Raw genomic sequence first — 23,805 nt, 5'->3', positions numbered from 1 at the left:
GAAATGATGATGGCAATGCTGAAATTTTTACAAAATTTTATCTCTTTACAAAATACCTCACCGTGTCACTATTTTGCCCTCCTAGAACTAACACGGAAGTAAATGTTAACTCTGACCAATTTTTGGCTTATATGGAAATCGCATTCCACTGTTACACAGCTAAATCGGAATTAAATTCTGGTAAATGTTTTTATGGTATTTCATTTCAGCCTCACAGACACATATTCACAAAGGTTCTAACTTCACAATCAAATAAAACTGGAGTATTTAAAATACGTAAAGTTTTTGATACTAATCAGTATTCCTTGCTTTTTTGTATCATTATCAGGATACTTACCGAAGACGCCAGATGCAACGTACCATTACCCGCCAAATGTCTTTTGATTTGACCAAGCTGTTGGTTACGGAGGATTGGTTCAGTGATATCAGTCCTCAGACCATGAGAAGATTGCTAAATATTGTTTCAGTGACAGGTAAGTGTGGCATGTTTGTGCACAGTAAACAGTATTGTGTTTTGGTTGCTTGTAGTTGCACTCAGGCTTTTTCTTGTGTAAAACTAAATTTAACAAGTCAGTCCACGTGTTAATTTTGAAAAACCTTCTGAAGCAAGCTCGCTTAGAGTGCAAGCAAAGATTATAGACTATTACTTGTAGAATTAAAAAAAATTTGATTGTTGTTTCATTGACTTCAGTTGGGAGGCAAATGATTCTAATCTACATTTTTAGGAAGTTTTATGGGTTTTAGTTTTGAAGTGGTGTAATAATACACATTTTTCAATTTCGTAATAGTCTAATGTTATCAAAGCTCGTAGTGCTGGTATCTTAAAAGGTAAACTGCGAGGCAAAACCAGATATGCGTCCTTCACGTATTTACTATTTACTATGGATATTTGGAGTCCTTTTTCTCTAAATAGTTGTCTAGGGCTGATGAAAGCATTTTATGACCTGTTTTCCTTCAACAAAACACAATCAAAATGTTTTTATATTTGAGGTTTTAAAAACTGGCAACAACTGGAAAAGGACTTATGGAAGTCTAATAAAATCGTGTTTCTTGTAGTGAGTGAATGGGGAACGATTGTTTACCATGTTTTCTATTACAGACACTAAAAGGCACTGGATAGTCTTCCAGCTAATGGGTAACAGAGTTACTTTTTACACTGTCTATAGTTAAGTGCATAACTATGCAGCAGCTTCCATGCAGGAAGCTTACATGGATTCAGAAACTATTAAATGCCTGAAAAATAAAATTAATCAAGTGCTAATAGAAAGCAGGCGATGAACCACAAATCACCAGGGGCTGGAATAACAAAAGAGAATATTATTTTTCCCCAGGTTGTGAAGCTTTTACATAAGCATTTGCTGTTGTAAAGTATGAGGCTTCTGGGCAGCTTGGACCTTTACTCAGAATTGGCTTGATCTTGAACCAGATAAAAATTTGCTGACAAAAGCTTGAGCTTAATTTCAGTATCATTAACTCATTTTTGCGTTGATATGAAACCCAATAACAGCTTTTTCAAAAGGATCAAATTTCATGTTTTCTCTGTTCCAGGCTTTGTATAATGAATGTTTATGATCAGGATGTGGACCCTTGTAGAGAACTGCCATTATTCAGCAGGTGCTAGTGAAACACTTTCTTATTACCAGGGTAACCCAGCACTGGCACAGGTTGCCCAGCTGGCTCTGGGTGGCTCCAGAGGTCCCTTCCAACCTCAACTATTCTGTGACTCTGTGAAACAAATAACGTTAACATTTCCAAGGACTAACTGGAAAATGTAAGGGATTCGTAGATATGTCAAATGTAATGTCTTTAATACTTATTTTAGTACTATTTAGCATTCATATTTAGTATATTAAGTTAGGTTCGTTAGACAAGATGGCATGCAAACAGGAACGTTAATTCAGGAGAATTTCTTGCCACTGGTAAGCAAGGATGTTGGCTCATAAAATAATGAGTAGTGTAATGATTGAAGGGACGGTAGACAGTTGTTCCTCTACCTACGGCTGAGTTTAGGCAAGGACAAATAGTGCTTTTAAAATTTGAAATAGGTGGTTGAAGAAAACGTTGCATTTACTATACAGCTATTTCTGGTTTTGTTTTGTTTCTTGTACTGTGTTTTGAAGGAAGAGTTCTCCTTTTTTTTTTTTAGGTATTTCAACATTAATCAAGTTATCACAAGCTCTGAGTTCTGTTAATGAACTTAACTTCTGGTTTCAGTAAGCCAGATAACATTTGATTGCTAGGAAGACTACAGTATGATTCTACCAATAATACTAGCAATAAAATATTGTGTTAAATGACCTTTGTCATTTCTAGAATGTCCTTTGTCATCTCTGTCTTTCAATGATAATATTTAATGCTTGAATAAAAAAAATCTTAATTTTCTGATGAGAGCTGGATCATTTGAGAGAATTTTAGGAAGAAGACTAACAGATACAGAAATACGCAGGCATATTGAGGATGAGTTCAACAGATTTCACGTTAAGTTCTGTGTTGGGTGGTTGTAGCCGTGTTGCCTACACTGGCTGCAGTTGAGACATCTCTGTTCCACAGCACATAGCTGGAGCTAAGAAACCTGCTGCAACCATCTCAGGTGCACTTAGGGTGTTTGCTTTACCAACAGATGCACAGAGTAATATACAGGCCAACACTGAACTGATTCCTGCTGATCCATTTGTCGCAGGAACCTGCTACAGCAGTATCGGTGCTGCATCCACTGCCCAAATTAACATTCCATCTGGGAGTACTTATTTCCAGCAGGTCCACAAGTAGGTGGAACTGATTCAGGTCTGGTACAGTGCCGAGGTGATCGTCTTAGCAGGAAGAATGATACAAGGACACAGCTGTATGTCTCTTGAGCTGAGGTTCAGCTCTGTCGAGCCAACCTGGGTAACACAGGTTGGCTGTCTGCAGTTCCATTCCCAGTGCTGGCATAGTTTGTATTGTCCTAATTTACCTTCACTCAGGTTATGAAGAATTAAATGGAAATGCTGTTCTACATTAGCTAAAATAACCCATGTCTATTAACTTAATGCTAGTGTAATTAATAAAATTATATAGAAGAGTGTTAATATGTCATTTTCCCCATTTTCCCCTGCTTTTTCCCTTTTCTAGTGGTCATTCATATGTGACAACAGACCTAAAATTTCGAGCTAATCTTTTAAATAGATGTGCAGTCTCTTAGCATTGTCATTACAATTTCTAGCATGAAATGTCTGGTTTTGGCAAATTATAGTGTGGATGTGAAAATATTTTTAAAAATCACAAACTGTTCGTTGTAGAAACAAACAAAAAGAACCCCTGCAAGAACAATTTTAGTATACTATAATCTGTGGTTATATATCATGATTTCATGAACGGTTTCATGAGCAGGGCCCTCAAGCTGTAAGTTATACATTGTCACCAATATTAATAATGCAATTCTAGAAAACTTGCTAAAACTTGAAATACATGAACTGTAGCATTAAATTTTTCTGTTTTTTAAAATTTACTTTATTTGTAATTCGTATCTTGCCTTATTAACTTACAACAGTCTTTTGTTTATAGTTTTGATTTTCACTTTATTGACTGTTGAAGATGGCAGTTGTGCGCCTAACTTGTTTTGACCGTATTTCATATGCCAATGCACAGCTGATCTTTCACAGTATTAGCATGATTTTTGTGTTTAGATTGAGAAGTTAATGCTGTGTGAAATTCTCTATTGAGTTTTGTTAAAGTAACTTAAAATTGACCTGTAACAAGTTGATAGTAATTAGTGTTTAACCTGGAGCTGAAGTTGACAGTTTTGGAGTCTCATGTTCTGACCGGTGTTTGCAACAATTGTCAAATGACATTTTTAGATGTGACTTGAGATGATTTTGAACTTACTGAACTAAAAATATAATAACAGCAAGTTCACAGATCAGGTTAAAGGACTTATATAGCTGTTACTTTGAGCAAAAGAAAGAACATCTTTCAAAAGGGGAAAAAAAATAATCCGCTGTATTTCTTCCCTTCTTCCTTGTTACATTAGGTCGTTTATTGAGGGCTAATCAGATCACATTCAATTGGGATAGACTGGCTAGTTGGATCAATCTCACAGAGCAGTGGCCGTATAGAACATCGTGGCTCATACTGCATCTTGAAGAGACTGAAGGTGTTCCAGATCAGCTGACTTTAAAAACCATCTACGAGAGGTAGGTGTTCTGGTAATGGTACGCGCTTTCAGTGATTAATAATAATGATCATTATTAATGATTATTAGGATAACATGGCTTTCAAACAGCTACCAAGTTGTAATCTAAAATTCCCACAATCTTACTCTCTTCTGTTAACTTTCGGAAACTTTTGAATTACTTTCATTGCTATTTAGTGCACCACATATGAATGTGTGCTTTGTATTAAAACCAAAGAGAATTATGCAGGAATTCTTTCACAGCTAGCTAGTTGTGCTTCTGTCTCTTGGTATCATTTCCATTTCTACCTTGGCCAAGCTAGAAGTTGGGCTTTTTTTCTCTAGTTAGAAATCTGAACTAAGCTTTGCAAAAACTGCCTTTACTGGTAAAGTTCTCTGAAGGTTTGGAGCTTAGCAAGTGTATTTGAGGCTATGGCAGTGCCTTGTGCTGCAGTAAGGAGTATGAAAGTGGGGTATGACTTCCGCCATTGCTGATACAAGTTGCTGTCAAACAGAGCTGTCTAGGTATTGCAACTGAGAGCAAGTAGTTCCTGTGTTGCCAGTGAACATGCCTCTTCAGAACCTGGCTACTTGTAAGAAAGGACTTGTGGGTTGTGACAAGTGGCCTGGTGACAGTGGGAGGAATGGCAGAGGAGGAACGTGACTGGGAGTTGTGCCTATAGGAGAAGAAAAACCCAAGCAGAATCCAAGAATGAAAATTGAGGTTCTGGAGCATGTCCAGAGAAGGGCAACAAAGCTGGAGTGTGTCAGGGTTCAGTACTTCAGGTGTGGAGGAGCTACGTGACTCCTGCTGTGCTGTTTTGCCAGGTGGTGTTTAGAAGTAATACAGCCACTTGAGCAGACTGACAGTTCATAACTGGCAGTTGTAAATGTATAAATAAATTTATGGTGTGTAAACCCAGGATCTGTAATGTGAAGAAACGATGAAGAACCCTGTACCACGGATTGGAAAAGGGAAGGTGACGATCTTTTAAGTAAAGCTATTTGTATTCTACCTGCAATACCAGAAAAACAAGGAAAAGGAAGAAAGGACCAACATTCGGGATTCTCTGGCAAAAAATACCGACAGGATTATTTGATGTGAAAATGTTAAAGCTACAAGGCTGAGTTTCTTTGACGACTTAATCGTTAAGAAGAGGTTCATAATAGTAACATTGCTGCATGCTCAGAGGGAGAGTTGGTGTCTCTCTCCGCCACGTCTGTTGAACCTCTGTAAGGAGCTAAGTAACTGCTGCTGTAGTGACAAAGCTGAGATCTCATCTGGCTGGCGATTTGGGTGATTAGCTTTCCTGTATGCTGAATACGAAAAGGTCTGTGAACTCTTCTCTGGCGTTACCTAAAAATTCTGTTTTGTCCAAAATAATCCTTTCTGTGTCTTTGTTCTTATCTGCAACTGTTTGAAGTCACTCGACTTGAATGTCTGTTTCTGTATCAGTTCAATTAGAGTATTTACTTCAGTTCCTCTTTTAAAACTCCGGTTTCTGTTTTCTTAGCTTTTCTACTTTATAAAGCAGCTTTCCTGTTTGGATGAATAGATACCAGGTTTTGATACTTTTATAGTTCCTGTTCCAGTACTGTCTTTCTTCCCTGCCTTCTATTCTGTGAGGATTTTTTAAAAAATAGTTTAGTACTTTAGAACAGGAGCAAGAATATAATTTTCCTAGTATTGAATAATTTGTGTCAAACTACTTTTTATTGTGACAGTGCAAATTCTTCTGCAGCATTTCTGCGCTCCTAAGCTTGTGGGGAGAGAGGTCAGCTTGGATGAAAGGAGCCTTGTGGGTTCTCTGTCAACTGTGGCAGTTCCACACTCGATCACACTCTCCATATTAGGAGAATGTTTTGATCTTATAGTTACTTTTCTGACTTTTAAAACACCGTGTGTTTAAAAAGCTTGTGAACCAGCGGGATCCCGTTGCAGGGAGAACCCGCCGTTGCCTGCCGCTGGGCTGCTGTTGTGCGGGGCAGAGGGTTAACGCGAGGGACCCATCGCCTACCGGTACCTTCGGCTGAAGCGTTACAGCAGATCGCTCGTGTGTGCACTGCGGGTGTGACGAGTGCTGATAAACCGCGTGGTGTTTTACTGCTGGTGGTGTAACCGGCTCGTTGCTGACGCCGCTGGCCCGTCGGAGGGGCGGCGCTGCGCCGGGGGGCCGCCAGGGGGCGGTGTGGGCGTGCCGCGTCCGCGGTAACGCGGCCGGGTCGCTCACTGCGCGCCTTGCGCTTCGGTGTGTCAAAGAACAAGCAATACTTTCACAGCAGAGAAATAGTGTAGTAAAGTGAAAAGAATGAAGCAGTCAAGCGTTAAGAAACTGAAGAGTGAAAATAGTTCCCCTCTGTGCATGCATTGTGATACATGATTTCTGTGATCACATGCTATTTTGCCCCCATGAGATTCCTGTCTTGTGATGTCCAGAATTTAATTTTGCAAATTGTATAGACGGGCTGTGCGTTAAAGGGGAAGGGCACATTTTGTTACATCTCGGTGCCATCTGTTGTAGTTGAAAATAGTGCCGTGGGAAAGCTAAACAGTGGGATCGAGTGAGTGCTCCCTCAGCAAGTTTGCAGGCAACACCAAGCTGAGTGGTGCGGTTGATGCACCTGAGGGACGGGATGCCATCCAGAGGGACCTAGGCAAGCTTGAGAAGTGGGCCTGTGTGAACCTCGTGAGGTTCAACAAGGCCAAGTGCAAGGTCCTGCGCCTGGGTCCAGGCAACCTCTAGTATCAACACAGGCAGGGGATGAGGGGATCAAGAGCAGCCCTGCAGAGAAGGACCTGGGGGTGTCGTGGATGAAAGGCTGAATATGACCCAGCAATGTGCGCTCGCAGCCCAGATATCCAGTCGCATCCTGGGCTGCATCAAGAGAACTGTGGCCAGCAGGTCGAGGGAGGTGATTCTGCCCCCTCTACTCTGCTCTGGTGAGACCCCACCTGCAGTGCTGTGTCCAGCTCTGGAGTCCCCAGCACAGGAAAGACATGGAGCTGCTCGAGTGGGTCCAGAGGAAGGCCATGAAGATGATGAGGGGGCTGGAGCACCTGCCTTATGAGGACAGGCTGAGAGAGTTGGGGTTGTTCAGCCTGGACGAGAGAAGGCTCCGGGGAGACCTTATAACAGCCTTCCAGTACTTCAAGGGGGTCTATGAGAAAGATGGGGGCAATCTTTTTAGCAGGGTCTGTTGCAATAGGACAAGGAATAGTGGCTTTAAACTAAAAAAGGGTAAATTTAGGCTGAATATAAGGAATAAATTTTTTACAGTGAGAGTGATGAAACACTGAAACAGGTTACCCAGAGAGGTGGTAGAAGCCTCATCTCTGGAAACATGCAAAGTCAGGCTGGATAGGGCTCTGAGCAACCTGATCTGGTTGAAGATGTCCCTGCTCACTGCAGGGGGCTGGAACTAGATGGCTTTTAATGGTCCCTTCCAACCCAAACCTTTCTGTGATTCTGTGAACTGAAACCTGCTCTAGAACTATTCATCACAATTTGTGTGGTGCGGGACTAGTCGCCTCTATCATACGTTTCACTTGGGCAGTATTTGTGCCTCTGATGGGAGGTGTTACACAGTTTATGGTTCTGTAGGCTGATACTAGTAAGTGCTCAGTATTGAGAACTGTATCTGGAGCTAGTGGGAGCTCTGCTCTCAGTAGGTAACAGTACTCTGAAAAAAACTTGGACATCTCAATTTGGTTACTAAATAAATATACCCGTGTCTCTGTACTTCAGTTAGGTATTGAAGGTAACTAAGAGTTTCTTATTGTGAAGGATTGTTGGGGAAAGTAAATTGGCAAGTGCTTTTCTATAGATAATATGATGGATATGGAAGACTATATTGATGAGTGTGAAACCATTTCTGTCAGGAGTAGTGTATCTTTACTGTATCGTACTGTGCAGAGGAAAAAAAAAAAAAACACCAAAATTAGGCTTCAATTTGTGGCACAGACACACCTCTGTGAACAATCTTTATGGACTGGAGTCATTTAGATGTCTCTCTTAATAACAGATAGAGGCGCTATTTCTAATTTTATGAATTCTTTTGTAGACGGGAACAAGCCCGTGCTTGGTAATTTTGTTAGATTTTGAAAATGAAAAATGCCGAGTCTGCATTGTTGGCTTTTGTTCCAAATTCTGGAGAAAACATCTTCACTGTTTTTAGCTCCTTAAACTGGCGTGCTGTATCCTCTCAGCTCTATCCTCCTACTTCCAGCCTTTCTCTTTGCTGGTCTGGATCTTTGGTTTAGCTTTCCTGTCAGTATACGTATTAGTACCAGTATGTACTCCTTGGGGTTTGTGTGTTGCCTTTTCAAGTCATCTCTCATCATTGAAGTTTTCATGTAGTCTCTCTCCTTGCCAGGTTAAGCTCCTGATTCTGATTTCTTGTCTCTTGTGTTCTCCTTCTCCTTTTGGGTTTAGGTTATTCTGTGGTAAAGCTCACTATTACCAACCTCTCCATCTTGGTCCACTTTAATTATTTTTACCATTTTATTTATAGTTGTGACATACAGTTAATGTTCCTCTACATTTATATTGTGCTGCGTTCTCCTCCGTGTTGCTGTAAAGAGTCTTCCTAATGTCAGTTTTGTGTAATGCCAACATGGTTTGCAGAAGTTGCAGAAAGCAAATTTTTAAAGCCCTGAACTGGAATAAAATATGTGGGCTTTCTGTAAATGAAGTTGTAAGAGAATTAAGTTGTCAGATTAAAGCAAGTTTCTGTTGAATGTTTGCAACTGATACTTCTCAGACTTGTAAATTAATCAGCTATGGGAATGTGCTCTCTTGTGAGGTCTAAATGAAACATCCATGACACCAGAATGAATGTCAGTGTCAGATCTAAATGAATGATACACTGGGAAAAGTCACTCTGTCTTTTGTAGAGGAGTGAAACTGAATTCTTAACAGAGTTGATGAACATGTGAAGAAGTCAATGTACTATTGAAATTTAAGAATTTTTCAGCCAGATCTTGATTATGAACATTTAAATATATTAAAATTCACGGTAATAACTGGCAAGATTACTTCAGGAAAACGAAGAAGTGAAAAATAGGAATAAGAATCTTGTGAGAAACTTGCAGATCAAGTTTCCAAAGATAAGCCTTGTGCTCTGTGACATACCTGTAAATGGTCTGGCAGAGGGAGAAGAGGCAATGTGGGAATATAACCAAGACAGCTGCTTCACAGAGGATTGTGAAAGTAGCTATGAGTAAATTGCAGATCAAAGTCATTGTGGATACAGGTATTATAACATAGTGTGGAAAATAATCTCATCTATAATCCTGCTAATGTAGTAATGGGCTGTAAATCTACATTGAGGAAAGAAATTCACAAATCGTTGCTGATTTCTCTGAAAAATTATGTTCAGTGCTTGGCAACAGTCAGAAATTGAAACAGTGTCTTTAGGAGTTACTAGCAAAGCAATAGAAAGAAGGAAAGTCTTGTGTTATACATATCTGTGACTTATCAGAATTCTAAACACTATGAGATTCTAGTCATCACATTTCAAAAAGGTTGTACCAAAGTTGAAAAGATATTAAAGAGGATGAGGAGAGTCGTAGTCTCACTTCAGATTTTGCTGTGAATATCATCACTGTCCCATTTCCCATGCAGTGAGGAGTCCCCGTTTTGCTTGAATACCTTCTCCTCTCTTTTTTTGGATTCTCAAGTCTTCCTGAGTCTAAGACAATTGAGTCATCTATTTTAGCCCAAGGCCTTAGTTTTTCATTTCAGTTTAAGCTGAGTTTTAGTCATCTTACTTTGTTTCTTGATATTTTCTACTGCCTGAGGCTGTAGATGGCAGTGGTTTGACATTGCCACCTTGTTGATTAACAATCATGCTATTAAAGCTGATTGTATGGGAGGGAATGTCTTCTCAGTCCCTTTCCTCATTAAGTTTACTCACTAAATGAGATAATCTGCTGAACATGTTTTATCTGTTTATATCCTCCTTATCACAGCAGAAACCAAAGTCTGCAGTACTTTGTCTATTAGAAGATGTTCCTAGAAGTCACTAAAGTAATTTTGTAACCCTCTTGCCTGTAGGCCTTTGTCCTTCTGAAATCGGAAGGTGTTACGTAGAGTTTCTGCATCTGTTAGCTAACTAGTTCTCATGTAGAATCGACAGATTCACTGGCCTGTCACTTCTTAAAGCTGTTAGTCGCTGGACTGTCTTTGCTCATAAAGTCTGTTCTGTGTGTTCGGGTTTGTACAGTTGAAAGTGAAACTTCAGGTGCATATATGCCCCTTGAGTTCAAAAATGCAATTCAGAAAATCACTGACTAAACTTGTAAACACTTAAAAAACTGTGGGTGTTTGAATTTTTACCCCTGAAGTTCCTGCAACATCTACAGTTCTGCTATTGTGAATGCCCAGAATTGGTAATGCAAGGCCTAAGTTGAGTCTCATGGTGCTTACCTTGCATCTAGAGCCTGTTCAGGATCCTTGAGAGTCAGTAGCTGAAGCCCTTAAAAAGCCTGGACAAATAAATGTGGTTTGAACATGTTTACAGCAGGAGGAAGATTAGGTTTAGCACAAAACACAGCAGTAAAGGCTGCTTTAATTTGAAGATAGGTGTGTATAAATTAGTCATACCAAGTGCTGGGGCAGTCTGTATGACAAGTTGCAGGAACCTTCTGGTCCTGGTGAGCACGATGAGTTGTCCAGGCAGGCATGGACACTGTAGTAAAGTTCCAATTTGCCTTTGAAATGAAAATGGCAGGGAACACACTGCAGGTTACCAGAACAGTTTAATGACCTTCGTGTTGTGGAGGGCCTCTTGGAAAAAAAAAAGTCAGTATGAAGTTGATAATAATCTATAAGGATTATAGACATATGCCCATGTCTGGATACCGTTGGGGTAGAACATTCACCCAGGAATTTGGTAGATTCATGGTAAGTATTGTCCTGTCTTTCATGGGATTAGGATCTAGATCCCCTGTCTTTCTGAATATAATTCTAGGCATTACCTCGTGAAACTGTGAGAAATGTAAGACTGGTGTTATCTAGGGGGATAGTCTTAAGAGAGACCATGATGTACTGTCTCAGTGCTTAAAGATACTTGCTGGGGAGAGGAGAGTGCTTGTCCCCAGAACTGAACTTACAATTTGTTCAATGCTACAGAATTCAGGTGTTCACACAACCTTCAAGTGCTTGCTGCTGGCTGGTTTTGATGTTACTCTGCTTGTCATGCTCAAACTGGGGTATTAAGATGGGGTTTATCAATTCTTTGCAAGGATATCAGCAAATAGTTGCTGGTCCCTGAATTTCTGTGATGTGATTATTCTTATATATTCATACAAAATATTAGAACATGAGAGCTTGGCTTAGGATAGAAGAAACTCTCATTAGGCATCTCTTCAGGTTAGGATCTACATCCACCCTTTCTTAATCTCCTTGAAAACATGCTTTTTGGGATGCTGAAGGAAACTGTGGAATCAGGAATTTTAAATCTTTGATTTTAAAGATAGATATGTATTTTCCAGGTTGAGAAAATGGTTGTGCTTTCCTCAAAGTTATAAGTACGTGTTATTTAAAACTTAGCAACATATAATTCATCCATCATTTGGGCTTAATTTAATCTCTTCAATAAAGTATTTGTGCACGTATCTGTGCATGCCTCCTTGTGATGGATGTCAAATTGGATGGCAAAACGATGTGCGAAAGAACACACCAAATTTAGAAGGATAACATAATAGCTTTCTTTCATTCAGGATTCTTTGATGGGGCAGGGGGAGGGAATGACTAAAAGATCTAAACCAGCCATAGCTTATTGATTACTTTTTTTGATGCTTTTGCAACTCTTACACCATTGCAAGGAATAATTTCTGGAAGACATCTGCTGTGTCTGATTTATCAATAATAGAAAACGTTGGTGTTTTTTCATTTCTTCAGTTCTAGATGTTGTCTTTACAGTTTCAGCATTGGTATGCGATTTTGCTTGCTTTTTTCCCCAGTCTTTTTACTGATGTTACCCCTTTTTGGAAGCAACCACAGAAATAGTTATCTCTGGTAATAGTAACCAAAGAAATACTAGACAACTCATCTTCTGTTTCTCTTTTTTCCTTTTTTCTTCAGATTAAACTGGTAAAAACTAATTTAGTTTTAAGTGGAACATTATAGTAGGTTTGGAGTTCTATAGTGTGGTTTCATTGGTGCTGTGTTTTACTGATAAGTTCAGATCTTTTGTGTGATACTCCCATGTGAATCAAAGTAGGAAATCACTTAGGCAGGATGAAACATTGTTGTTTGACATACAGTTGAGTATTTCTACTTCATTGTTTACTATTTCAATTTAAGAAAGTGTATTTACAGCATACTAAAAATACCACCAAGGTAAAAATGATATGAAATTATTTTATTAAAGAAATTGATTTAATAAAAAAATCAGAAAATAGTATTCTGCAGCACTAGTAGTAAAATTTATTTTTCCCCATATAAAGGCTCATTTATTTTTATAGCAATTTGATGACACATCTGCTTGCTTTATTCAGCTGAAAAGAAAATGTTGGTTCTTGGTGTTTTGTAAAATTGCTTTGTTAAATTATTTTCAAAATCGTTCAACTTTTAACAAATGACATTTGATACTAACATTGGAAAGCAATTTCAGCTAATTAAGTAGATCCTTCTATAAACCATTGGAACATTAAGATGACAAACTGTTCATTCAGGATTATTTTAATTGGTACAATTATTGTAATTTTGTTGCAATTATGTGTTGAGCTAAAAGCTTTTGTCTAAATCATTTGAGTTTTTTGGTTAATATACATAAGTAAGAAGAAAAGAAGTAAAATAAAAACTGAAGATAAGCATTATCTGACTACTTTTTCCTTACAGTGCTTTAGACAAGTATCTATTAAATTATTCTTTTAAAAAGTATGTTACATGTTTTCAGCAAATCTCTGGCAATGTTAAAATTGAGCAAGATCATTTGAAATGTAACTTTTCTGGAAGGTTATTATGTTAATTCCAGTTCTGACACTGTTTAAATACTTTTTAATAAAAAGGGTGAAATTAACTTTTGAGGGATTTGCGAGTTGTATAAAATCTATTGATGTATTAATTTAAGAAGTGTAGCTTTTTAGTGATTATAGAAATTAAAAATTAAAAAGCTGTAGAAGGTGCCACGTTCATCACTGTGGTTATAATGTTCTCTGCAATCATCTTTTGCCCAGGCCAGGTTTAAATAAATCGCTTCCTTTAAGTAGACAATTTAATATTCTTGTAGACCTCACAGTGAGGCATTACTTTAAAATGTTTAACCTGCTTTTCATTTTTCAGTTTCTTTTTATTGCTTCCTACTTAAAATGGAGGGCACGTAAAGTTACTATTTTTCTTACTGTATTAATAATGTGGTCTCAGTGTTAAAAGGCAACATACCAGTTGAGTAGCAAGTGGTTGTGGCCCAAACTGCACAGACCTACATGAGGCAAGGCATAAAAGAGAAGAGAGCACCCGAGGACATGACAAGTAAGAAGGAAGTTCAGATGAAAAGGTAATAGGGAGAAGAAAAGGATTGCAGCCAGAGCTAATCAGAACAAGACAGGGGAGCATTTTTAGCTTTTTTTAGTTACCTTTGTAATATAGTAATTTTTCTAAATATAAGTCATATTTCTAAAATGCTTTCCATATAATTTTAAATCCTTACAGTGTAGTTAATGTGCATTAATGACATCTCTCAAAAATGCTCCTGTGTATATTTCAAATCCCTCCAAGCACCACTGATTGATACTAGTTTAGGGTAGAACACAGAAGCCTTAGTTTCAGCAATACTATTCATGAGACTTCTGCACTTTCTGGGGGCTTGATGAAGTTAGGAAATAAAATTGGGATGGTGGCTTTTTGTGTCTACTGAACATTTTTGTCAAAAGTAGAATATTTATTGAAAACCTGAGAATGTGGGAAAACATTGGGAAGTAAGATGATAAACTGGAAATGCGTCTCTTAGCTACATACTGTTAGTGGCCCATATCCTGGCTCTTATCCCATGATAAACATGATGTAATCTACCTCTCAGGAAAAAAGAGGAGATTAAATACTTGCTTCATATGCAGAAAAGACTTGTGCCTCATAGTGCTGTAAAAGCCTACCACTGAGCGTGGAATATCGAGTTCTTTGGAAGCTCTTGCTTTATGATTCCTTGCAACAGCTTGCTCATATGCCCATACAGTAAATTTGCCTCATTAGATCAACTCTGTCATAAGAAGCTGCTTCAGAAGGGCAAGATGAGGAACACATAAGGTAATCCAAATGCTCTATGAAGAAAGTAGTATGTCTTTGGTCCTGGTTGACTTGAAGTTTGGTTATTAACCTAGTACTGTAGTATAGTGTAAGTATATATACTTTTTGCCTTCCATTTCTGCTTACGATTTGCAACAGATTGATGGATTAGACTTTGGCTTACTATGAGAAGTGGAACGTGTGCTTCTGTGAGTGAAGTGGCCATGGAGTTTTGGAGGAGTGTCCTTTTGCCTGGTCCTGAGGTTTAACTGCATGCCATAATGTAGCCCTGGAAGAGAATCTTGTGCTGGAGACTAGGACCAACCATGGCCATTTCTAATGCTAAGAGGACCTGCAAATATTTTGTGAACTTCTGAAGTCCTACAGGTGGAGGTGTTGAATAAAAGAATCTCTGCATAAAGCCATAAAGTAGCTTTGTAACTGACTTTCAGTAATGAAAATACCAAAACCAGATTAATACAGTATTCTTGTATTTCACTTGTGGGAGTGCTCTTGTTGGACTTGTCAGTTAGTGCGACGTAGCTACTTTTGTGCTTTGAGCAGTCTTAAATTCTTCTGTGCTACTCTGTTTAGCTGCTTTTCCATATGTGTAATAAATATGTTGATTTTTTTAAAAATTCTTTTGCCTTCTGTAATTCAAATAGCACTGCAAAGCTGTGAATGAGTCCAGGCATTTGTAACTATATTAACACTTTTTTTAATTATGAAGAATGATGGTGTAGGGTGTATTCTGGAGAGTTGTATTAAAAATAGACCTTTTTGATATGGCTCAGTGACAGTGCCTGATACTAGGCGTGGGAGATTAATTTAATAAATATCAATCTTTTAAGGATCAAAATGGTTTTTCCTTCTGAAATTATCAAAAGCAGGAATGCTCAGAAGAGGTACTTTATCTACTGTTACTTGAATTGAATAGAGTCAGTTTTGCAAAGCAAGCTTTTCTGAATACCTACGATAATAGGATTTTTTTAAATAGCTATTGCATCTGTTCAGTGAAGTCTCTGTACTGCTTAATATGCACTGAGGGGTTTATAATTTTTGCCTAGATAGATATATCACACTATAGCTTTCCATTTTTTGGTCTTTATTGAGATAAGACACTGATTCCCTTGTGTTTTTGTATTGAGTGTGGGATGACTTTTTATTCCTGCCTTTATACAAGTGTGTATATGAGCAAATCCTGTTTTTTGGTGTCCAAATAACCTGTTGCAAATTTCAGTTTGAGACAGTATTTGCTGCACTATTCTTGATATGTTGATAGTACTGCAGATTTTCTGGAGCATTTTGTGCGAGAGCTTTTAATCGAGAAAAAAATACACCCTTAAGTGTAAAGGCGCACTGTTACAATACTGACCACACACAAGAAGAATAGGATAAATAACTTCAGAGCAAAGCATTATATTATTAGGTACTAGAGATCAGATGTCTAATTTGCAGACTGCTAAGCATAAAAATTTCATACTGCATTCCAAAGTGCCCCAGGTATTCTAGTTTTCTGTTATCGGTATCAGACCTTTAGAAAAAATACTTTTGTGTCATACTTAATGAGAAGTTATTTCATTATTTTAATCAACATTTTTGTCTTAAACTGAATTGAGAGAAAAATTTAAAAGGACAAGATAGATAAAACATGACATGCCTTCATGCTCATGCCTTCTGTTGCTCTATTTATTATTTAATAACAATTAATTAAGTCTGTTGCTTTTTATAGAGTGCAATAGTTAAATGACTCTTGTCCATGTTGTTACTTGCTCCTGTAAAACACATGAGGAGGAAAAAAAAATCGGGTGTGCAAAGAGGTAACTTGTAGTATTTCTTTGGTTTCACTTTCAGGGAGTGTGGTTTGGAAAGAGCAGGGAGAACGGCCCTTCTGGGCTATGAGGACTTGCAGAGAAGTCAACCTTCCACCTGTCCTGGAGCAGCAGAGCAGGGTGCTCCATGAGTGAAGGCAAGCTCATGGAGCTTGGAGGAGGACAGCAAGACAGGCAGGGCATTCTCCTCATGAGCAAGGGGTGCAGTCCCATGCTAGCCACATGGGAAGATCAGAGCAGGTTCAGGGACAGTAACGGGGGACAACAAACAGCCTGGTGGTCTGTAGCCACAAGGCACATTTTAGGTCAAGCCAGGAAGTGAAGTCAGTGAGTCAAGGTCGTGACCAGTAAGGTATATAGATGTAGCTCAGGCAAGGACCACGGGCAAAGGCCTGAGCTTGAAGGCAGTTCTCGAATCAAGCAAGAGGTGCTTCCAGCGACGCTTCTCGCAGCTCTTACAACAGCAGCCGATCCCAGGTTACTCAGGTGCACTGTATCAGAGCTGGCCTTGAGCACAGGCAGCGAAACCTCTGGCCGGGGGAAGAGGTGGTAGAGCTTGTTGGCGTGCTCCAGGACCTGACATAAGCAACCAAACAGGGAACATGGGCACAGCTCATCCTTCAGTGTGGGTGAAGGTAATTGGTGCTGCTGTCATTTTGCCACCGCCTGGTTGGGTGGTGAAGGACCACATCCTGTGGTGGCAACTCTCTCCTGCAGTAGGTGGTGAATAGATAGGCTGTGCCATGTATAGCCCAGCAGCCTAGGATCTCCCTAAGCTGTGCTGGCAGCATTCAGTGCTGGACCCACTCGTGGACCATGGTGGTTATTTTCCATGTCAATCATGAAAGTGCAAGGTGAACATAAACTAGAAAAAATTTGGAGCAAATTCCTAGTCTCTTGAACGGAAGATAGGATGTACCTGTATGTACTTGTAGTAAACTCTTTATTTGAGGAAAAAGCCAGAAATAATCCGTCATTATCAGAAGATGGCTTAATTGACACTGGAAGCAGTTTTTAATTTTAGCTGCATGTGGAGAGGACACGTGCGGAATAGTGGAATGAATTTTTAAGGTTCTCTTCTGTCAATGTAATGTTCTGGTTTGGGCTCATTCCTTTTAAATTCAAGTAGTTTCTCGTGGAAACAGACACTCTGTAACACTGACAGTTTTTGATGTTTCTGATTTAAAGAATAATTCTTCTGCCTTAGGAAAATCTAGCACCAAAATGAGAATAGGATGTTCACAGTGCTTTATTTTTAGATCTGTGTGCTTATATTTCAGAAAAAGTAACTCCTTAAGTGCTTTACATGCTAACCTTTTATTTTTTATCTGAGAAGTACAGGCACATGCGATTTTTGTGGCTCTGTGCCAAAAGATTATCATTTACATAAATATTTCTTTCAAAGGCGTAGTTTAAGACATTGAGCTCAGGAGGTTAGAATAGAGACTTCAGTCTGCACACCAGCAGTGGGCTATTGGCTTCTGAACAGTAGCTTTGTTCATCGTATTCAGAACACTGTTCGCATTCAGACTTAAGTAGAGCTGGCATTAAAATTCAGCTAATTTGTTTCATGTGATTCATCAGCTGGGTGTTTTAGTTAAATCTATGTCACATTCTCTTTTGGCTTTTTATTTTGTAGATTTAAGTGTTGAAGTAGGCCACTCTTTAACTCTTCAGTACCTGACTTAAAAGGTGACTGATTTTTCATTTTGCTAGTGTTCAACTGTTGTCTAATATAACTAAGGTGTGCCTTAGTGGTTTTGTTTTTTCTCTGCTGTTTGAATAAAAATATGTACATTTACAGTCGACTTAGTCATACTTTTATATAAGGCAAAATAGAAGAACCTAAGGTGGTAGCTAAATAATAGTGCAAAATATACACTTCTGAGATTCTGTTGAGTATACAGGTTTTACTTTGATACTGCCAATGTTCTTATCTATTTTTATTCTTTTCTTATCCGTTTGAATACTCCATGAGGTGAGGACCACTTTTAGATCCTATTACATTTCTTTAAACACTGTTGGAGAATAAACAGTTTCCATTCTTTGAAACTGTAACCTACTTCTGCGTATCAAGTTTCTCTTCTTACAGAAGTACCACCTTTTATTCTCTTAAGGCTGGAGCCTGTGAAGCCTTACATGCATTGATCCCTAAAGTAGATAATCCTGCTGCCATTCAGACGGCTGCTCATAATGATTTACAGGATCCTTTGTTAGAATAAGCTACAGTTGCTTTAAGCTTTCTATTTGTTACATTTTCCTATGCTGTAGGAGTAACATCTCACGTGAATAAAGTTATTTGTAGATACTGGTTGATGTGGTATGTCAGTATTCTCTATCTGTTAGGTACATGGTCCATTCAGATGTTTTCTGGTAAAATTTGTAGGAATTTGTTAATTCTACTTTTAGTGTAGGGCAAGACTGTTGTGAAAGATCAGATTGAAAGATTAACACACAGTTAAAATACATTTTCAATGTAAAGGAGTTGCACTTACTTCAAGCATCTAGCATTGGTCCTCTGGTCTTTTATTTCTCTTAACAATAAACGCTAAATATTCTGTGTAAATCTGCCACTGGAATAATCCCATGGTACGTGAGATTCTACTTTGTATGGAGGGTCTAAAAACAAAGAGGAAAGAAGGTCATTGCTTTTAAAAAGTTAACAAATTGTGAAATAAGGTAAAATCATCAGCTAATGATAAGATTTAGTTCATTAGCTGTATTAAAAATACATTTCAGTTGCAACCAGATTTTTTTTAAAGTGTTATGTTCTTATATATTCATAGACACATGAGTGTGTATTTATTTAGTGTAAGAGATTCTTGGTTGCTCTTTGATAGGTTACTGAGTGGACATGAGGGCTCCTTCCTCCCTTTCCATCCATGCATCAGTGCACTCCTTTCCCCGACGACAGCACTTGTAGTTACCTTAGCTGCTTTAATTGTCTGATAAATAGAAAAAACTCTTAGACTTTGTGCTGTGCTAACTTCTATTTAGCAAGTTAGGGCAGCTGACAGAGCAGTCAGCGTGTCTATGCAAAGTGATCCCTTTTCATGGAACTGCAATCATAATATGTCTTTGGGAAAAGCCGTTAACTAGTGAGATGCGTCATTCATTTCATTTTATGTTTCTATAAAGTGGGGTTTTTTTTAGGGTTTTTTTTTCCTCATAACTTTTTTCTATTTTTACTTTTAAGTGCAGCATGGTTACTTCACTGCTATCCATATAGAGTGCTGTTACAGTGGCTACACAGTCATTACTGTAACCATGTCAGCCATTCTCAGTGCGTTCTTCCACTGTGTCCGTTTTTATTATACTGGGTGTGAGAAGCGTTTTTTCATTTTAGTAATCTTTAATTTATATTATCATTTCTCATTTGATGTCAGATGAGATAGGAGTCGTGATACTGTGAGACGAGATGTGGAATAAGATAGGTCTATCTGAGCCATCATGTCAGCCTCCATCATGTGCCTGCATTTGGTAGGAGTGTTTCATAAACTTCCACAAGGCTAACGTTTAATCCTTCTCCTTTTTCCTTCCTAAAACTGTCCTTTGTACTGATGCTTACAGAAATCCCTGCTGTTGCTTGATGATAGTCATAATGCATCAACAGTCCCTTATATTGATCATGTCTCGCTGTTCTGTTCTGTTTGTGGCTTCTTAGAAGGTGAATTACTTGAAAACAGGCAGTTGTTTTTCCACTTTTTGCCGTGAAAACATGCACAGTTAGGTTTTGATCAATGTCTAAGATGTCTGAGTGTTCCTGTTACAAGAAATGTTAGTTTAAAAATGAGGTTTTTAGCCATGGAATTTCTGATTGGGCTGTCAGAGTTTGAATAGATGTTTGAGGTTAAAGTTGACAAATGTTAACTTCCCTTTACTTTGGATTTGATGTTACTGATCTGTAAATTCCTGATCTGATTTTAGTCTTCTGTATGGCTTCTTTGAGATCTCTGAAGCGTACAATTAGATCAGATTGCTTAGCAGTTTGAGGTTTTTTGCATATTAGAAAATGTTAAATTGTTATTTCTGCAAACAGTGCAGCTCGTTATGAGTTCTCTTCATTGTCCGGAGAACAGGGAGAATGGATGCAAATGTACTAGTATTTCACCCTAGAATATCACTATGCAAATGGAAGTCGTACCGTAATAAACGTGGTTTATGATATATCTAATTTCCCCCCCCCCAGAATTTCAAAGAATATTCCTACAACTAAAGATGTTGAACCTCTACTTGAAATTGATGGAGATATACGGAACTTTGAAGTATTTTTATCTTCGCGAACACCTGTTCTCGTTGCACGTGATGTACGAACCTTTTTGCCATGCACAGTAAACTTAGATCCCAAGCTACGAGAAATCATTGCAGGTGAGTATGCTTTCAGATAAATGGATAATGACAGTTACATTATTTCTTTTCATTTTAGGTAGAGCTACTTTGCATGTTACGCAGAATCCTGATTTGTTCGTCAAATCAGACCTTCAGGTTGTCTGACTTGACTTCAGTAGCAGGCCATTCAGTTTCACCTAGTAGCTTTGCTGTAAAGCCTAGACCATACTAGAATAAAGCTTCTCTTTTAGAGGGGAGAATCTGCTGATCTTGGTTTGAAGACTGCTTTAGCAAATGGAGGAAGCCAGTACACACAATGATATTGTAGTAGTAGAGATGCAAGTTGACTTCTAGATCTTTGTTAACAATTTTCATAAGTGTCAGTAAGACCCTGTAGAACTGAAGCCAGTGAAACAAAGTGGAATGTCTCCATTTAATATGTACCCCACTAGATACCTGTGCAGATGGTACCTGTGAGTTATTTTTTAGTCTGCTATAGTATGGTATTTAAATTCATCCTAGGCCAAGTGTTGTTTATTGTGCAGCAGTTATCAAGCAGTTATCTCTACTTGCTTGTAGTTTCAAAAAATGCAATCAGGTTTCAGGTATGTTCTGTTCTGCAAAAGCACTCCGCTCAGCATTGAATGTTCTGACTGCTCACTGATGCTGCGGACTGATGTGACACGTGGTATGGCACTTTCTGTGCAGTCTTAGGGATTGCTGTTGGCTCTGGAGTAAGGCTAAGGCATCCTAACATTTCCACATGTTAAGAGATGCCAAAGCTTTGAAGAAATCCATAACTTTGAATTTAATATGAGATCCTTATGAGTCTTTGGTATGACAGTATTCTAGGTGGGAACTGAACTCAGGTATTAATAGTTCCCTTTGCATGTCTTTTCTCTCATCACACTTTTCTTCAGTCCTCAACTGGAATCCTTTTTGTTCTTACTTTTTTCCAGCTTCCTTCTCTGCACTTGGTAGCTGCAGTGGGATGGCCTAACTTTTGTTCACAAGCTCTGTCTTGTTAATCTTTTCAGAAACAGTACAGGTCTGACTATCACATCAGATGTGTTTACCATCAGAGACATACTTGGCATGATGTATTCCTGAGTTTCTTTGTATTTGGGTTGGGATTTGGAACTTGTTCTCTCTGAGAGAGAATGTTTAGAGGTATTTAATATGCTACATAAATTTATGAAATAAATTCCCCTAACTCTTCTAAAGACTCCTGTGTATATGTGATCCTCAAGAGAAATCAACTGAAAGCAGCTGAAAGTGACATTTGACTTTCTACTTGATGAGTTCTGATGGGAGTTCAATACACAAAAATGTACTGTAATGAAGGGGCAAAGAAATCAAAACTTTTTCAAATATTTCAAGCAAAATCTTACCGTTTTTTACTTTTTTATTTTTCAGATGTTCGTGCTGCAAGAGATCAAATGAATATTGGAGGGCTTCCTTATCCCACGTTGCCTTTACATGAGGCACCTGCTAGAGCAACGTCTCTGTTCAGTCAGCCTTCATCAGCTTGCTCTTCCACAACCTCTTTCAATGGACCTTTCAATAGTGGAGTTTTATCACCGCAACCTCATAGCAGTTACTATAGTGGTATGACAGGACCTCAGCATCCATTTTACAATCGGGTAAATAATCGAGAACCAATTAACATTCTTCTGATTTAATCTGTTAATATTGCAGATATCAGCTAAAAATAGTGAAAGACTCACGCAAGTTTTATTTAGGAATAGAGAAAAGTCCAAAAGTTGGTAGATTTCACAGTGATAGTCAGTCACTGCGGTCTGGGGGATAAATGTGGTAAATTGCATCAGAAAAATGAATTACCCAAGGGGGAAAAAGGTCAAATCATTTTGAGATGCTGCTCAATAGTAGGATATTGCAGGGGGTTTTATATTTTTCTGTGGTAAACTCTGCTCAGTCATTCACATGCTTGCTCACAAACATTGGAAGGGATCCTGGCTTTTTCTTGGTGACTTTGATTAGAACATACAGAAACTCAGGTGGGGAACTGCAACACAAGAATGTATGTCCATCTTCCCTTTCGTCTCTTTTTAAAGTTATTCTGGGATCTTTTCCCTAAACTGGTGTTGCACTAGTTTAAAGGAATTAACAAAAATTGCAGTAAACATACATTTTTGAACTATTTGTGAGCCTCAGAAAACATAGTCCTGGGCACAGCTCACTTGAAAATTGAATGAAGTGCTTCATTGTATAGTCAGATTGACTGTAAACTTTCTGGTTTTGTGGGATGTATTCAGTATTTTTAAACTTTACTTCTTTTTCCTGCAGTACTATCAGGACAAAAAGTAGAAAGCTGATATAGCTTACTTCTGTATGCAGGAAATGGCCTCAACTTTAAGTAGATTTGACCATAGGTAAATGTTTAAGCGAATAAGGTGGAAAGAAAATTGAGTTATTCCTAAGTCAGTGTTTATTAACCAAAGCAAAAAAGAGTACGTGCACAGAACTTTTAAAGTTATCTGTTCTAAAATTATTCTTTTATACCCTCAGTACAGATACAATATACTGTTTTGTTGAAAATAACTTAAAATGGCGTATACTTTGAAGTAGTCCAGCACTGGTAAATGCTTGTCACATGAATCTTTGTGCTGATAGTAGCTCAGCTTTGTAAAGTAGGTGTTTAATTGGAAGCCCTTTTTTTATGTCTGTGTTACTGTACATGACAAGGTTTAAAGTGTGGGGTGATACACAGTTAAAACTTGTATGGTTTTTTTGCTCTAATAAGCATTACAAAAGCAATTATTGGTTAGTCGTAAGCTGTTCTTACAATCAGTTTATTTGTTCATTTGTATTAAGTGCATACACAGGCGTACAGGCATGCTTCCTTTTTTGCCTGCTGAAGACTAAAATACTTCTGGTTTGATCTTTCTGGAATTTTATACTGCCCTTCTGAGGTATAACTGGTTTTAGTGTTTCACGCTTTCAAATATTGACAAAGAACTATATTCATTACTTTGGAGTCATAAAGGTACTGTCATGAGCACCACATACTGAGGTAAGGGATGAGAACCTTATAATAGTAGAAAACTTAGACTGAAAGTGTGTTTCCTTCATAATTTTCAATCATACTTCACTTCTCAGGTGTTTGTAAGAATGGTGTAAAAAAAACAAGAACCGAAGAACAGGCTTTCCCCAGTAGAAGTTTGAGAGAGGTCTTGGATACCTGTATGACACAACACGATGGGTTCAGATGCTTGTGGGGAAATGCCTGAATTTTATGCAAAAA

At 38.3% G+C, this 23,805-nt stretch overlaps 1 protein-coding gene across 3 annotated transcripts in view; it reads left to right on the top strand.

The window, feature by feature from the left end:
• KIDINS220 (kinase D interacting substrate 220) overlaps positions 1-23,805 on the top strand; it is a 73,812-nt gene that overhangs the window by 31,227 nt on the left and 18,780 nt on the right. For all 3 annotated transcript variants that reach the window (XM_086482507.1, XM_086482506.1, XM_086482505.1), the window contains exons 20-23: positions 329-473; positions 4,010-4,172; positions 20,401-20,579; positions 21,957-22,183. In XM_086482507.1, coding sequence (XP_086338633.1) covers positions 329-473; positions 4,010-4,172; positions 20,401-20,579; positions 21,957-22,183 — 714 coding nt within the window. The remainder of the gene's footprint in view (positions 1-328; positions 474-4,009; positions 4,173-20,400; positions 20,580-21,956; positions 22,184-23,805) is intronic.

Source organism: Leptosomus discolor, chromosome 2 (assembly GCF_034619465.1).
Source record: "Leptosomus discolor isolate bLepDis1 chromosome 2, bLepDis1.hap2, whole genome shotgun sequence".
NCBI classification, from domain to species: Eukaryota; Metazoa; Chordata; class Aves; order Leptosomiformes; family Leptosomidae; genus Leptosomus; species Leptosomus discolor.
This window is presented reverse-complemented; position numbering and strand designations above follow the sequence as displayed.